Here is a 16,916-nt window from a genome sequence, read left to right as displayed (position 1 = left end):
AATCTCCCGTTTAATGCAGAGTGGCTTTGGATAAGAATGTTACAGGCTGAAATAGATAAGGTTATTTAAGAGTACACCTAAGATGCTGGGTGTGTTTAGACCTGGTATTGCAGTTACGGAATAACGATATTTCGTATAGCCGAGCGCTTTAAAACGCCGCATCCTATACAAGTAATAATGGAGCCATGAGTCTCTGGATGTCAATAATTCGTATTTCTAGTTCACTTGAACAGGAATTCACAACATCCAGTCTCTGATGGCTCAAGTGTGCTAATATCGATACGTTTGAGTGTGTACACGTGAGGTGTATATGGCACTGAAGATGTCATACTGAATTGCCGAAACTGATTCTGAAAATAAAATATATTAACTTCTCAGATTGCATGGCTGTTTGGTGATTTTTCCTTGTCAAGTGTTTAACCACCCGCTGTGACACGTTCACAATGGATCAACAGAGACCCCTACCATAGTCACAAACCCTGCAACAATAGGAATGTTATCGAAGATAAAACCGAGCGCCGCGAGAAGTAGCTAGCACACAGGGCTCGCATTCGAGAGGGCGAAGGTTCAAACTCGCATCTGGGTTGGGTTGTTTTAGGGGAAGAGACCAAACAGCGACGTCATCGGTCTCATCGGATTAGGAAAGGATGGGGAAGGGAGTCGGCCGTGCCCTTTTAAAGGAACCATCGCAGCATTTGCCTGGAACGATTTAGGGAAATCACGGAAAACCTAAATGGGGATGGCCGGACGCGGGATTGAAGCGTCGTCCTTCCGAATGCGAGTTGAGTGTGGTAACCACTGGGCCACCTCGCTCGGTAAACTCGCATCTGGCCTCCCAGGTTTAGATTTTCCGTAATATCCCTACACTGCTCAAGTCAAACGCCGGATGGTTCTTTTGAAAGGGCACGGCGTAATTCATTGTCCATCCGCCCCTAATCTGAGCTTGAGTTCCAACTCTAATGTCTCCTATTTTTTGGCGGGACGTTAAACCCTAATCTCCTCCTTCTCCTCCTCGTAGAAAAAGGAGAGGTGAAACTTCGTGGCAGATTAAAACTGTGTGCCGGACCGAGACTCGAACTCGGATCTTTCCCTTTCGCGGGCAAGTGCTGTACCATCTGAGCTACCGAAGCACGACTCACGCCCCGTCCTCACAGCTATACTTCTGGCAGTACCTCGTCTCCAAAGTTAGCAGAAGCTCTCCGCCGGCCCTTGTGGCCGACCGGTTCTAGGCGCTTCAGTCCGGAACCGCGCTGCTGCTACGGTCGCAGGTTCGAATCCTGGGTGGGGCATGGATATGTGTGATGTCGTTAGGTTAGTTAGGTTTAAGTAATTCTTAAGTCTAGGGGACTGATGACCTCAGATGTTAAGTCCAATAGTGCTTAGAGCCATTTGAACCATAGAAGATCTTCTGCGAAACTTGCACAACCAGCACTCCTGAAAGAAAGCATATTGCTGAGACATGGGTTAGAAACAGCCTGGAGGATGTTTCCTGCTCAGATGGTAGAGATCTTGCCCGCGAAAGGCAAAGGTCCTGAGCTCGAGTCTCGGTCCGGTACACAGTTTAAATCTGCCAGGAAGTTTCATATCAGCGCACACTCCACCGTAGAGTGGAAATTCTCATTCTGGAAACATCCACTAGGCTGTGGCTAAGGCATTTCTCCGCAATGTCCTTTCATTCAGGAGTGCTAGTTCTCCAATGTTCGCAGGAGAGATTCCGTGAAGTTTGGAAGGTAGGAGACGAGGTACTGGCAGAAGTAAAGTTAGGGGCGTGAGTCGTGCTTGGGTAGGTAAGATGGTAGAGGACTCGCCCGTGAAAGGCATTGGTCCCGAGTTCGAGTCTCGGTCTGGAACACAGTTTTAACCTGCCAGGAAGTTTCATATCAGCGCACACTCCGCTGCAAAGTGAAAATCTCATTCTGGAAAGGGAGAGGTGTTAATAGCAATGAGGTCATCCGTGTACCATTGGAACCGTGGGGCCGTTTGTTAAGCTCGGTGCACAGAGGCAGTGTCGCCCAGTGGCTACACGTCGTTTGTGTCGGCGACACGACAGACGCGATGTTTACGTCACGGTGGAGGAGGCGCGCGGCAATTGAGCGGCGGACCCGCGCGGTGGTGGTGGTGGGTGGCGGAGGGGGCGGCGCTGTCCCGGCGCGCGGCGGCGGCGGCGGCGGCCGGCAGTCGGCGGGATGCGCGCCGCGGTGCCGGGAGCGGCGCTGCTGGCGGCGGCCGACGCGGCGCTGGCGGCACTGCTGGTGGCGCCGTGCGTGGTGGCGACGTGGCGCGGCTCGTGGGGGCTGCTGGACGTGGCGCGCCTGCCCTGGTGGGCGTCGCTGGGCGCGGGGCAGGCGGGCCAGCTGCTGGCGGCGCTGCTGCAGCCCGGCGGCCCCCTGCCCGCCGCCGGGCCCGCGCTCTGGGCCGCGCTGCTGGCCGCGCGCCTCTACACGGCCGCGCTCGCCGGCTGCTGCGTGGCGGCGTGGCGAGGCGCCTGGATGCTGCTCGACGAGCACGGCGGCGGCGACGACGTGGCGCACGTGGCCGCCTCCGCCGGCGCCAGCATAGCCGCCCTCGCTGCCCTGCGCTCGCTGCGCAACGTGGCCGCGCCGCCCTGCGCCCTCGCCACCGACCACCTCGACGCCTACTTCGTCGTGCCCACGCTCTTCAGGCTCGACGTGAGTTACCGCCGCCGCTCGCGCTTCTCCGCGCGCCCCAGCGGTTACGGCAGTGGCCGCGAAAAAGCGTAGTATCTAGTGCTGTACTCGTGTTTCGCGGGGCCCTCGAGAAACGCGGGCCGAGTGACGAACTCGTGACGTCGCACTAGTACGGTCATGCCCATGCCATACCTAAACTCACATCTGTGTGACGTCAGAAATCTATTGTTAACAGCCGGCCGAAGCAAATGCATAAATCCTGAGGCAAATGTTAAAACGTGTGTGATATCTTATGGGACTTAATTGGTAAGGTCATCAGTCCCTAAGCTTACAACTACTTAACCTAAATTATCCTAACGACAAACACACACACCTATGCCCGAGGGAGGACTCCAACCTCCGCCGGGACCAGCCGCGCAGGAATCCTGAGGCCCGTATTACACTGTAGATCTTTGTCAAAGAACTCTATCAAAGATTTCGTCTAACGTCTTTGACCAAACAACTTCATTGAAACTGTTATACAATCGTAAACTATTTCGTCATGTCGTAGTTGTTCGGGAATGGAAGCCCGTACAACATCATGCGTTGGTGGCGTGCACATTACTTGAAAAGAAAGAGAAGACGAAACGGTGGACGGCGAGAAGAAAAGCTCTAAGTGTTCACCAGAATTTGCTCCGCGAGCTATAGTGCGAGAATATGACGAACAACGTAAATTAATTGAGGATGGGCGTAAAAACATTTCATTTTGCCCTTATAAAAGTGATCCCTGGTATTTGCATAGACGATAATCATTTTAAAAAAATGTCATTTCTCAATATAATTCGTCATAATCGGTGTTTTTGGTAAGTTGGTTCAAATGGCTCTGAGCACTATGGCACTCAACTTCACAGGTCATTAGTCCCCTAGAACTTAGAACTAGTTAAACCTAACTAACCTAAGGACATCACACACATCCACGCCCGAGGCGGGATTCGAACCTGCGACCGTAGCGGTCTCGCGGCTCCAGACTGCAGCGCCTAGAACCGCAAGGCTACTTCGGCCGGCTTTTTGGAAAGCCTTGAACCATGTCATTCATGAATTAAAAAATTAAACAGTGGACTAGTTACCGATACGTATTTTTTCATGCTCAATATGTCTCGTATCGAGAATTAATCTCATAATCCAAAGGAAATATTTATGTAGATAATTTACGTGATGTTTGTATGTGTGTTGTTCTCCCTGTCTTACACCGTACAGTTGTGTTTTTATGGTCTGCTGCAACCGAACAGATGTCGTTCGTTCTATTTCCCGAAAAATCACATTAATACAAATTTAAATATTTTTACTTGATAATGTCAATAAATTCTCGCGAAGCATAGTGTGAAAAAATACTTCATTGCTCCAGTGTTTCATTATCTGAATCATGAATGCTATTTCTGATAATGACCCGTGTCATGGTTGGTTAAGATTCTTATCAACAGACTGTATAGCGCTGGAGTGCCACAGTGTACAATTTTGCGTATTATTCAAATTCAAATGTTCAAATATATGTGAAATCTTACGGGACTTAACTGCTAAGGTCATCAGTCCCTAAGCTTACACACTACTTAACCTAAATTACCCTAAGGACGAACACACACACCCATACCCGAGGGAGGACTCGAACCTCCGCCGGGACCAGCCGCACAGTCTATGACTGCAGCTTATTATTCAAGACACATGTGAATCAGTACATAAATCACCTAAGGAGGTATTGATGAAGGTTGAGTTTGGTTATCTAGAGTACAGATAAACACATTCATTTCACTTATGTACACTGTGAGCAGACTTGGCTTTTTACATCTTCATCTCCTTCCACATCCTCTCTTTTTGTTCGCAAGCTTAACGTCTTCCACAGCGCAGCAGTTTCGAGTGCATCTGATTGCTGCATCTGTTTCTTTGTAAGATTCCATCCGATTTTGTAGTTAGCGTGCCTTGTGTCACGAAGAATTTCGTATTCTTCATACTTTACAATAATCACTGTGGCGATAGCCACATACCAAATGTAGTTCGCAATTTGTAGCTTAAATTTACGAAATAAAGCGAAGCGACATGTGAACGACGGCCCTCGCTCTAACTTTTGTCAAAGATCTTTCCTAAAAGTATCCCTACTACACTGTCAAACATTTGACCAAAGGGCTTTCATAAGTATTTATCGTTGGCCACGAACACTACATTGCTGACGCTGCATAGACGTAAGCTCAGGCCTTGATTTACTGTGGGCCACGAATAGGCTGGCCCGCCACAATTCGTGAGCGCTCGACTCCTCGCAGGGCCCATCAGAAGTCAATATGTAATTGAAAAGGTACCCACTAAAGTTCTTAAATCGTCGTGTGCCATTGAGAGCTTGTATGCATTTAAACGCGCAGACAAGTATTATTAAAATCGTCTTGAACAGTGACTTCCTTCTCGCTAGAGACGGCTGCCAGTACTCAAGACCTGCAGTGTCATTTGCTGTGACTTACGCGTGACGGCCTGCTTTCTTGAAAGGGATTGTGTTTTCCGTCACCACCGTTACATGAATATCGCCGTGTACTGGGTATTTCACAACTGCTATTTTATCAAAAACTGATATTTTGAGACCATAGTTGGTTAGAAAATTCAGGTCTTGCAAAGAAGGAAAATCGCAGCTAGCCACTTTACACAAATAGCGCCGTTACCGGTTTAAAACCGACTGTTCATCCCCAGATGGCTGTCCACCTTTACACACATTTGGTGACGTTTACATAAGTTTTCGGCTCTCTATTCCCCCTCGCGGCGAAAGTTTACTGCGGTGGTGACGCCTTAGAAAATACATCATTATGTTGCAATGTTGTCTGATACTGTTCACGAAACGATGGTGAGCATATAAGGGATTTTTTCTTTTTTTGTGTACAAGGTCGTTACAGATGATTGAAGCAATTTCACAGAATTGCTCTAGGGCTTTGCACACACAAATAAACACGGAAAAAGTTTTTTTTGGCGTGTTATGAGGGCTGCACATGTGGCTCCCTACTGATTCTGCTATTATCAAGTTGATAATCGCGTTCTTCCAACGATCGGCGCAGCATGTCCCTACCAATCTGTCCAAAAGTACTGTTGATCCGAGGTCGCAGTTCTGATAGGTTTTTTGGTAGAGGAGTCTTTCACCTAACCATACACAACATAACAGCAAGATGTTAGGTCGGGAGAGCCTGCAGGCCTTGACATGAATTGGTAGTCGTCAACCTCACAACAAATCCATCGGTTTCCCAAATTACTCTCCAAGAATTCACGAACATCATAATGGAAATGGGGTGGAGCACCATTCTGTTCGTAGATGAAGCCCACGCCGTCGATGTCCAGTTGTTGGATGAGCTGATTTTCCACCAGAACCAGATACACGTGTGTCATAACGGTCTTTTCGCGGAAGAAAAAGTTTTAAACCGTGAGACTGCACTGAACACTTTAACTTTTGGTGAATGTGCTGAACAATAGCACGGGTATTCTTTGCCTTGCAGGTTCTCACGTCGTGTCTGTTTACTGTGTCATCCACAAAAACTATCCTCTCTCATAAGTTGTGCAACTGTGCCGAAAATTCAGAGCTTCTGACTTTCACATCGGGAATCATCCTTGTAGCAATTTCATGCTGTAAGGCTTCAGATTCAGTAGTATCCTAAACTTTTCAATCGAGCTATTGTGGTACGTTCAGCCCTCCGCTTCTTATGTTGGTAGACTTCAGTGGGCTATGTGTGAGAATGGCCCGCACGCGTTGCAGAGGCGTCCGCCAAATGGAATTGGTAATTTCTGAATCGTTGTTGAACTTCGTTCTGAAGTGTCATTGCAGTATTGAGGCAGAATGAGGTGAAAGCATTTCAAGTACAACATACGCTTTCTCGGCTACTGTCGCTATTTAGCGTATGTGCTCATTGCTGCGCTCTCATGGCAGAAATCTGAAGGGCGTCTGCAACAATACAGAGTTTTTCTACGAGGAGTACTGCCCTCTATGAGAATATGTCAATTAATGTACCCACAGTGCGTCTACGAAATCGCTTGAGTCATAAAAGTTTTGCATCACCTCAGTTCTGGAACCAGTAAAGAAAATTGGAATAGAGATCAACATCAACATCGTTTCTGCCCTTTTTTTGCTCATGAAAACCACACATTGCATGTTGTTCCATCATACAGTAAGACCTTCAGAGGTGGTTGTCCAGATTGCTGCACACACCGGTACCTATAATAACCAGTAGCACGTCCTCCTGCATCCACGCGCGCCTGTATTCGTCGTGGCATAATATCCACAAGTTCATCAGGGTATTGTTGGTCCAGATTGCCCCACTCCTCTACGGCGATTCGGCGTAGATCCCTCAGAGTGGTTGGTGGGTCGCATCGTCCATAAACAGCCCTTTTCAGTCTATCCCAGGCCTGTTCGATAGGGTTCTTGTCTGGAGAACATGCTGACCACTCTAGTCGAGCGATATCGTTATCCTGAAGGAAGTCATTCACAAGATGTGCACGATGGTAGCGCGGATTGTCGTCATGAAGGTAAATGCCTCGCCAGTATGCTGCCGATGTGGTTGCACTACAGTCGGAGGATGGCATTCACGTATCTTACAGCCGTTACAGGGCCTTCCATGATCACCCCAAAACAGCAGGGAACGTCCACCTTGCTGCACTCACTAGACAGTGTGTCTAAGACGTTCAGCCTGACCTGGTTGCCTCCAAACACGTCTCGACGATTGTCTGGTTGAATGCATATGCGACACTCATCGCTGAAGAGAACGTTATGCCAATCCTAAGCGGTCCATTCGGCATATTGTTGGGCCCATCTGTACCGCGTTACGCGGTTTGGTGGTTGCAAAGATGGACCTCGCCATAGACGTTGGGAGTGAAGTTTCTCATCATGCAGCCTATTGAGCACAATTTGAGTCGTAGCACGACGCCCTGTGGCTTCGCGCAAAGCATTATTGAACATGGTGGCTTTTTCTATCAGGGTTCCACCGAGCCAAAATCTGTAGGTAGCGATAATCCACTGCAGTAGTAGCCCTTGGGCGGCCTGCGCGAGGCATGTGATCGAAAATTTATGCCTCTTTATATCTCCTCCATGTGCAAACAACATCGCTTTCGTTCACTCCGAGGCGCTTGGACACTTGTTGAGAGCCCTTCCTGGCACAAAATAACAATGCGGATGCCATCGAACCGCGGTATTGACCGTCGAGGCATGATTGAACTACAGACAACACGAGCCGTGTGCCTCCTTTCTGGTGGACTGACAGGATGTGATAAGCTGTCGGACCCCCTCCGTCTAATTCTTGGTTGTTTACATCTTTTGGCAGGTTTAGTGACATCTCTGAACAGTATGTGTGTCTGTGATACTATGTCCATAGTCAACGTCTGTCGTCAGGAGTTCAGGGAACGGGGATGATACAAAAAATGTGTGTATGATTCCATCAAGATCGTTTCGTCAGTATTGTATTATGTGTGTTTTACAAAGGTCAGTGTTTTCTGTCTGACTGTTATTCAAAACACCTATTAACTATGATTGTGATGTTGGTCTGTTATATCATTTTCAAGTTTTGGCTCACTTTTAAATAGAGGAAGGTTCAAAGTTTCATGTTCGTACATACATTATGCATACACTCAGCATGATCGCTGTGCGTTGCTCGAGGAACATGGAAACGTTCGTCCATTTCATTCCACGAGCGAATCAAAAGGTCCCTGTTTATGGGATTGACAGCTAGGCTAACAAGATTTCTCAGCTGTTGAAGTGTAGGTGGCGTTGGTGGGCCAAAGACTGTGTCTTTTATGTACCTTCACACAAAAAAATCGCAAGGTGTGGGTCTAGTGACATAGGAGGCCTAAATCAATGAACAAGATTCTGTTGTCAACCACTCCCAATCTAGCATTGTGGAATGGTGTTGTCATGACAACACCACATCTCCAGGTGAAAGTGAGGTGGGGCGCCGTCGTGCATCAAAATGATATCATTGTAATCTTAATTAAGCTGAGTTGTCAAACAAATTTGCAGCATGTCCAGCTATGACATTTGTGTCACAGGTTCGTCAGCAAAAAAAGCAAGGTCCATAAACAATGTGAACAACAACAGCACAAAACAGTTTCAGTTTATGTGTGTCTGTTTCAAGTTAGACGATGACTCCCGGATTTTGTGATCCTCAGATTCTTTGGTTTTGGCTGTTCACATTACCCGATAGAAGAAATGTCAGCCAGCCGCGGTGGTCTCGCGGTTCTAGGCGCGCAGTCCGGAACCGCGCGACTGCTACGGTCGCAGGTTCGAATCCTGCCTCGGGCATCGATGTGTGTGATGTCCTTAGATTAATTAGGTTTAAGTAGTTTTAAGTTCTAGGGGACTGATGACCACTGCTGTTAAGTCCCATAGTGCTCAGAGCCATTTGAACCATTTTCGAAGAAATGTCAATTCGCCCGAAAAGCTGAGTCGTTCGGAAAATGTGTCGTGTGCCATTTCATGTCATGGAGAAATGAAATGCAATATTCGTTCCTTCTATTGTGGTCGCCCGTACTCAATTGATGTGTAATGCTTCATTTGCAGCTGTCATTAAAGAATGCGCCACAGCATTCTTTGAGGAAGCGGTAATTTCTGGCATGTCCGTCTTGTGGACTTCCGAGAGCTAAGTGTGAACGCATCTCGGATACGCTCTACATTATAGTTAAACGTGTTCTTCCCTCCGCATATGCAACGAAAATCTAAGAATTTTGGATGCCAATCATAAATCTGCTTGTGTAGAGGCGTCTTCTTGCTGAATCGACAAAGGAATGTGTTGCGTTATAACAATGGATTGACTTGGCGCATGTTCCAACTCAGAAAGTGATTTTTCTTCTGGTGCAGTCACCAAGTTCCTACAAATTGTTGTGTACATAGTTCCGCATAGTCAGCGCGCACACAACTTTCCCACTAGAGCGCGCCCCACTGAGCACAACAGCACAGGCGCAACGCTCGTCCATCTCCGTCCTACGAGATGGCGCTCCCATAGAGACGGACCAAATCCTGCTTGCGCCGATCCGTGTATTAATATGTAACGCAGCCAATGAGATTGCTGCTAACGTAGAACCTTTTCTCCTCGCAGATCACACTCGTGCAGTGATACCTGAATGCACGAGGTATTATAACAAGTGTACAGACCTCCAATTGGTCATTCTGCATTTGTCTGCACCAGTCTGTGCCAGTCGGCATTAGTCTGTACCAGTCTGTACGAGTTCTAAATTTGTCTGTACGAGTCTATAGTCAAGTTTCAGTCTGCGCCTAATAAGATTACCATATTCCTGTACATAGCCATGAAGATAAATGTATAGACACTTTTGTCAAGTATCAGAGATATACAGGGTGTTACAAAAAGGTACGGCCAAACTTTCAGGAAACATTCCTCGCACACAAATAAAGAAAAGATGTTATGTGGACATGTGTCCAGAAACGCTTAATTTCCATGTTAGAGCTCATTTTAGTTTCGTCAGTATGTACTGTACTTCCTCGATTCACCACCAGTTGGGCCAATTGAAGGAAGGTAATGTTGACTTCGGTGCTTGTGTTGACATGCGACTCATTGCGCTACAGTACTAGCATCAAGCACATCAGTACGTAGTATCAACAGATTAGTATTCATCACGAACGTGGTTTTGCAGTCAGTGCAATGTTTACAAATGCAGAGTTGGTAGATACGTATTTGATGTATGGATTAGCACGGGGCAATAGCCGTGGCGTGGTACGATTGTATCGAGACAGATTTACAGAACGAAGGTGTCCCGACAGGAAGACGTTCGAAGCAATTGATCGGCGTCTTAGGGAGCACGGAACATTCCAGCCTATGACTCGCGACTGTGGAAGACCTAGAACGACCAGGACACCTGCAATGGACGAGGCAATTCTTCGTGCAGTTGACGATAGCCCTACTGTCAGCGTCAGAGAAGTTGCTGCTGTACAAGGTAACGTTGACAACGTCACTGTATGGAGAGTGCTACGGGAGAACCAGTTGTTTCCGTACCATGTACAGCGTGTGCAGGCACTATCAGCAGCTGATTGGCCTCCACGGCTACGCTTCTGCGAATGGTTTATCCAACAATGTGTCAATCCTCATTTCAGTGCAAATTCTCTCTTTACGGATGAGGCTTCATTCCAACTTGATCAAATTGTAAATTTTCACCATCAACATGTGTGGGCTGACGAGAATCCGCAAGCAATTGTGCAATCACGTCATCAACACAGATTTTCAGTGAACGTTTGGGCAGGCACTGTTGGTGATGTCTTGATTGGGCCCTATGTTCTTCCACCTACGCTCAATGGAGCACGTTCTCATGATTTCATACGGGATACTCTACCTGTGCTGCTAGAACATGTGCCTTTACAAGTACGACACAACATGTGGTTCATGCACGATGGAGCTCCTGCAAATTTCAGTCGAAGTGTTCGTACGCTTCTCAACAACAGATTCGGTAACCGATGGATTGGTAGAGGCGGACCAATTCCATGGCCTCCACGCTCTCCTGACCTCAACCCTCTTGACTTTCATTAAGAGGGGCATTTGAAAGCTCTTGTCTACGCAACCCCGGTACCAAATGTAAAGACACTTCGTGCTTGTATTGTGGACGGCTGTGATACAATACGCCATTCTCCAGGGCTGCATCAGCGCATCAGGGATTCCATGCGACGGAGGGTGGATGCATGTATCCTCGCTAACGGAGGACATTTTAAACATTTCCTGTGACAAAGTGTTTGAAGTACGTTCTGTTGCTGTGTGTTTCCATTCGATGATTAATGTGATTTGAAGAGAAGTAATAAAATGAGCTCTAACATGGAAAGTAAGCGTTTCCGGACACATGTCCACATTACATAGTTTCTTTCTTTGTGCGTGAGGAATGTTTCCTGTATGTGAGAATACGATTAACGTACCAATACCAAAGGAACTTCAGATTGTCAATTGTAAATAGCATCCAGAACCAAGTTAAGTAATTTTTATGATTGTTATTATTTTAATAAATGTGTGTTAAAATTAATCAAGTTCTGTTCAAAGTTGGTCACCGTCAATCTGCTATTCTACGCGTGCAAGTGGCATTTCTATCGTCTGACCTAACGGCAGAAGATAAACACGCCACGGTAAGACCACGAGACGTATTGCTGACAGTCGCCTACTTCGTTAGAGCGACAAGTCAATTAATGTGATGGTGTGTGTACTGAAGGTTGTACAGTACGCCCAACACAACAATGTTGAACCTTCTTCTATACAGTGACATGCACAACGTGTTTCTATCTTTTATAGTTTCTCCGCAAGAAACAACTGAAATCTGCTCTATCTTGTTGAATCACCAGGTATATCGTGTACATAGCTATCGAAAGTTGCGGTTTTATGGAAAATATCCGACCAATAATTCGTATTGCATAAAGTGAACATCAACTGCCTGTTTTCACACAGTGCTCATTTAAATGGTGAGTATTTTCATAACCCCGTGATAGATTTTAACGCGAGTTCGTGTGCCGCAAGAAATACAGCCATGCTTCATTATGAAAAGAGAATTTCAGAACCAATCTCTCCAGCATACATAGACTGCAATAGCCGGCTCCAGTGCTGACGTCATTCTGAGTTGGTCAGATGCTGCACTTCCGTTGGTCTGTAAAGTTTAGTTCGCGTTTCTGCTCAGCTCCGTTAGCAGGCGCTGCCGGCACAAAAGTTTGAAGAGTTAAATGGCGCAACGATTTTACCTTTCTTTTCACGATCACTCCTAATTCGTCAAGTTCCATTAAAACCAGTAGGCCACCTCCCAGATGAGGACGGACGAGCCGAGTGTACGCGACAATCGGAACTGAGCACAGCGCTCGCTTCTCACGTGAACCACCCTATACTCTATTTTTAAATTCTTTCAGAGCATTCATTTGTGGGATTTAATATTGTACGAGGTGCTTGTATTAGGTTGGTAAATCGTTACTCCGTAAGTGTAACAAACACAACAGAAAGATCTATCAGAGACTTCAGTAATCAATAATACCGGATGATCAAAAAGTCAGTATAAACTGGAAAACTGAATAAATCACGTAATAATGTAGATAGAGAGGTGCAAATTGACACACATGCTTGGAATGACATGGGGTTTTATTAGAACGAAAAAAATACAAATGTTCAAAAAATGTCCAACAGATGGCACTTCATCTGATCAGAATAGCAATAATTAGCATAACAAAGTAAGACAAAGCAAAGATGGTTTTCTTTACAGGAAATGCTCAATATGTCCACCATAATTCCTCAACAATGGCGGTAGTCGAGGGATAATGTTGTGATCAGCACTGTAAAACATGTCCGAAGTTATGGTGAGGCATCGGCGTCGGATGTTGTCTTTCGGCATCCCTAGAGATGTCGGTCGATCACGATACACTTGCGACTTCAGGTAACCCCAAAGCCAATAATCGTACGGACTGAGGTCTGGGGACCTGGGAGGCCAAGCATGACGAAATTGGCAGCTGATCACACGATCATCACCAAACGACGCGCGCAAGAGAACTTCTACGCGTCTAACAATATGGGGTGGAGCGCCATCCTGCATAAACATCGTACGTTCCAGCAGGCGTTTATCAGCCAGGCTGGGGATGATGCGATTCTGTAACATATCGGGGTACCTCTCACCCGTCACGGTAGCAGTTACAAAACTAGAATCACGTATTTCCTCGAAGAAAAAAGGCCCAATAAAAGTAGATGTGGTAAATCCAACCCATACCGTGACTCTCTCGCGGTGCAATGGAGTTATCACGACAGTTCTAGGATTCTCGGTAGCCCAAATTCTGCAGTTGTGGGCGGCGCCAGACCCTCGGAGCGTGAAATCAGTTTCGTCGGTCCACAGCACGTTACTCAACCAATCGTCATCTTCCGCCATCTTTTGAAACGCCCACACCGCAAATGCCCTCCGCTTCACTAAATCATGATGCCGATGGATTTTGTACGGATAACATCGGAGGGTACGCATAAGTGCCAACCAAACATTAGTGTATGGAATGCCGGTGCGACGTGCGACTGCACGAGCGCTGACTTTCCCGTGCATAGACGAACCCGCTACAGTCTACATTTCTTCCTGAACTGTCTAAGCAGCATTACGCCTTGTGTTCGATCGGCCACTACGGGATCTATTTGTCCAAACAACCCGTGGCTTCGAACTTCGAAATCATTCTCGCCACAGCTGCATTTGTCAACGGACCTTTCCTGCTCGATTCCCCTTCCTATGGCGATAGGATCGTAACGCTGAACTAGCACATTCCCCATTCTGAGACTGCTGGCGCATCTGATTCTCTTTCTCATTATAGCTCCTTTTATACACGATTCTCATGCTCAAACCACTGACTTTCTGCTGTCCAGCGCCATCTGTCGGACATGTTGTGAACGTTCGTTTTTGGTTCTAATAAAATCCCATGTCATTCCTAGCATGTGTGTTAATTTTTACCTCTATTTCTTCATTATTCCTTGGTTTATTAAGTTTTCAAATTTATACTGACTTTTTGATCACCCGGTATATATTCACGATTTACAAGTCTCCCAACGCTAGAGTAACTTTTCGATTATACTACTATCGAAAATCACGTGGTTTTAAAAGAAAGAATTCGTCAAGCCATGTTTGGAGTGCGTTTTTATCCGGAATGGAAGTCCCTTGAAGACTGTTCGAATGACAGCGGCAGAGGTGAAAACCTGAATGTGCCATATCAGATGAATAACGTGTGTGTTGAGTGTCTTTCCAACCCAGCTTCTGTATTGTGTTTTTCCCGCACTATCGTCGAATAGCATCACTTCATGCAGTCTGCCTGGTCGTTGTTCATGGACTGCGTCTGCAAGACGTCTCAGTTGTTGACTGTCAATGTCGGCAGTAACAGTTACACCTCGGGGAAGCAATTAGAGGTGCTCTACACCGTCGCTTTTCCTCCAGATGCATAACGCTATCTTTCGTGCATGCAGAGGCCTTTGTACGGGGAACTGCTGATTTGTTGGGACTCAGCCACTCCTTTCTTTTCCTTACGTCAGCATAAAGACGACACTTCTCGTCACCTGTAACACTACGGGATAGGAATAGATGGTGTTGTTCACGAGCTAGTTGATTAGAAGCAAGCACAGAAGCGCCCGCTGTTTTTTGTGATTTTTGCTTAGAGCCTGCGGTTCCCATAAACCCGATTATTGAACCGTCCCTAAGTAAATGTCGCCGTCTGCCAGTTCTCGAGTATACTGACGTGGATCATTGCCGATTAATTCCCTTAAACGATCTTCATCAAACCCCGGAGGTCACTAATGTCAAGACGATTTTCCTTAAACTCCGAACAGCATTTTCTCCCCTTGTTCTCCCCCATGCCATTATCTCCATACACGGCGCAAATGTTTCTGTCTGTCTCGCGTCCGTCGGCCGTCGTAATTTATTATTTACTACAGAAATTGATTGGTAATTGTGACTGTTGCCGACTTACGTAGTAGGGCCTTAATCAAATTGATATTTCATTCAATTTTGATTTACAATTAAATGCTTTTGTGAAGTTCTCTTCTTTAACAATATTAATCTTCAGTGGAAATTGTTACGTTAATGAACGTTCGACTCGCTGAATCTTAAAACATGAGCAAATAAGTTGAACAATGGAATAAACTTTTCATATTAATTTCCTCGGCTAGTCAGTTCACTTTAAAGCAAAAAATCTTTAGTTATTAATTACAATTGCGGCCCACACACGCGCGAGTGTATTTTTTCTTACCTCCGTTAACCATTGCATTGGAGTCGGAGTCCTGGCTCTGGCTGTCGGCTGTGGTACTGAAAATAAGAATCTTAAAGCTACGTATTTTCTGTAACGTCGGACGGTTGTGGAAAAAAAAAAAATATTATTTTAATAGTGGGCGAGTTTTTCGCTTCCGCTAATTTTCATAAGTTAATATCGCCACGTAATTGCGTCGTTGGCTGCTTCGGCCGCTGCGATTGTTGCACAGTAAATTACTCGAATGCAGGTTAATTCATGAAAGGCGAACATGCAATCGGGATCACTTCTTACAAATTAAAAGTGAACAATAATATTAAATTAGTATATTAATCTACTTAATTAGTACAAATATGCTTACATTTGCCAGCACTCGCTAGAAGTCCGTCTACACTCAACCAAGACAAGAGAAGAAGTGAAGACGACTAAAAATTAACAAAAGAGCGTATCTTGTTGTGTCTTTAGAGCATCTTGTTTTATTTCTTTGCCCTCGAAACTTACACAGAGAAATTATTATAATACGGAGAAAAAAGGTATGTTCGCCTGAGCGGCTAGTGTCCACTTATTATTCAATTTTTAAATGTCTCTTCTTTAAAAATACTGTTTTTTAAGTCTTTTCTTATTATTTCACTGGGGACACTATAGCTGCCTCCGCTGCTGCCACCCCTCTATTGAACCCAAACAGAAGAATATGTTAGAACTGTTCAGATTGTTCCACTTAGCACTCCATTTTCTATCGTCCACTGCTCCAGTCACCATCTGCCATCTCCAAATAACAAAATGTCAACATGGAAACTCAAATATGAACAGTAAACTACAAATAAAAAATGAGAATAATAAATAAACCCATAGCAGCCGTAGTACGAACATGCGAAACTTAACGCTACACTACGGTACCCCTGCTATGCACCAACCTAATATTAGATTTTGTTGAAAATGTAACAAAATTTCAACGTGTTACACTGTTTCTTTCATCACAACTGTTTCTATTTCTTGTTGTTTCCTTATGATGCTGCTAGTTTTATATAGGCAATCGCTCCAAAACATTTTATTTCATTTTGTAATATCTACTGTGATACTTGTGGCTCCACCAGCTCTGTTTCGTAAATATTGTAAATAAGTGAGACGTGGAACTTTGTCGGTTCTCCTGTTGCGATACAGGTTGCGTATCACATGGAATTAAATTTGTCACGTACGGCGAAACTATGTGATACTTTTACCGCATTTCTAATCTTTTGTAGACATCACATCTCGCATCTAACAAGAATTTTTTTAAATGACGAGGAGTATTCTACCTTTCACCTGAAATTTTTGAATTATTGTTCATGCACTGGACACGTTTCGGAATCATTTCTCTATCGACAATCACACTGTCCAATGCAAAAATAAAAATGAACAGTGATTAACAGGTAGTCTCGATTTACAAACAAATATCATGCTTTATGAAGTTACATTTCGAAATGTGGTGCTACAGAGGAATGCTGAAGGTTAGATGGGTAGATCACATAACTAGTGAGGTGGTATTGAATAGGATAGAGGAGAAGAGAAGCTTGTGGCAC

At 45.5% G+C, this 16,916-nt stretch overlaps 1 protein-coding gene across 2 annotated transcripts in view; it reads left to right on the top strand.

Moving 5' to 3' along the window:
- The window catches only part of LOC126278683 (uncharacterized), a 423,081-nt gene that overhangs the window by 158,981 nt on the left and 247,184 nt on the right, over positions 1-16,916 (top strand). The window contains exon 1 of one of the 2 annotated variants that reach the window (XM_049978937.1): positions 2,180-2,669. The exons of the other annotated variant lie outside the window; for it this stretch is intronic. Coding sequence (XP_049834894.1) covers positions 2,187-2,669 — 483 coding nt within the window. The 5' untranslated portion in view covers positions 2,180-2,186. Of the gene's footprint in view, positions 1-2,179; positions 2,670-16,916 lie in introns of those variants that run through there. 2 annotated transcript variants of the gene reach the window in all.

This window comes from Schistocerca gregaria, chromosome 6, assembly GCF_023897955.1.
Source record: "Schistocerca gregaria isolate iqSchGreg1 chromosome 6, iqSchGreg1.2, whole genome shotgun sequence".
Lineage (NCBI taxonomy): Eukaryota > Metazoa > Arthropoda > Insecta > Orthoptera > Acrididae > Schistocerca > Schistocerca gregaria.
The sequence above is the reverse complement of the archived record's forward strand: the minus strand, read 5'-3'. Positions and strand labels throughout refer to the sequence as shown.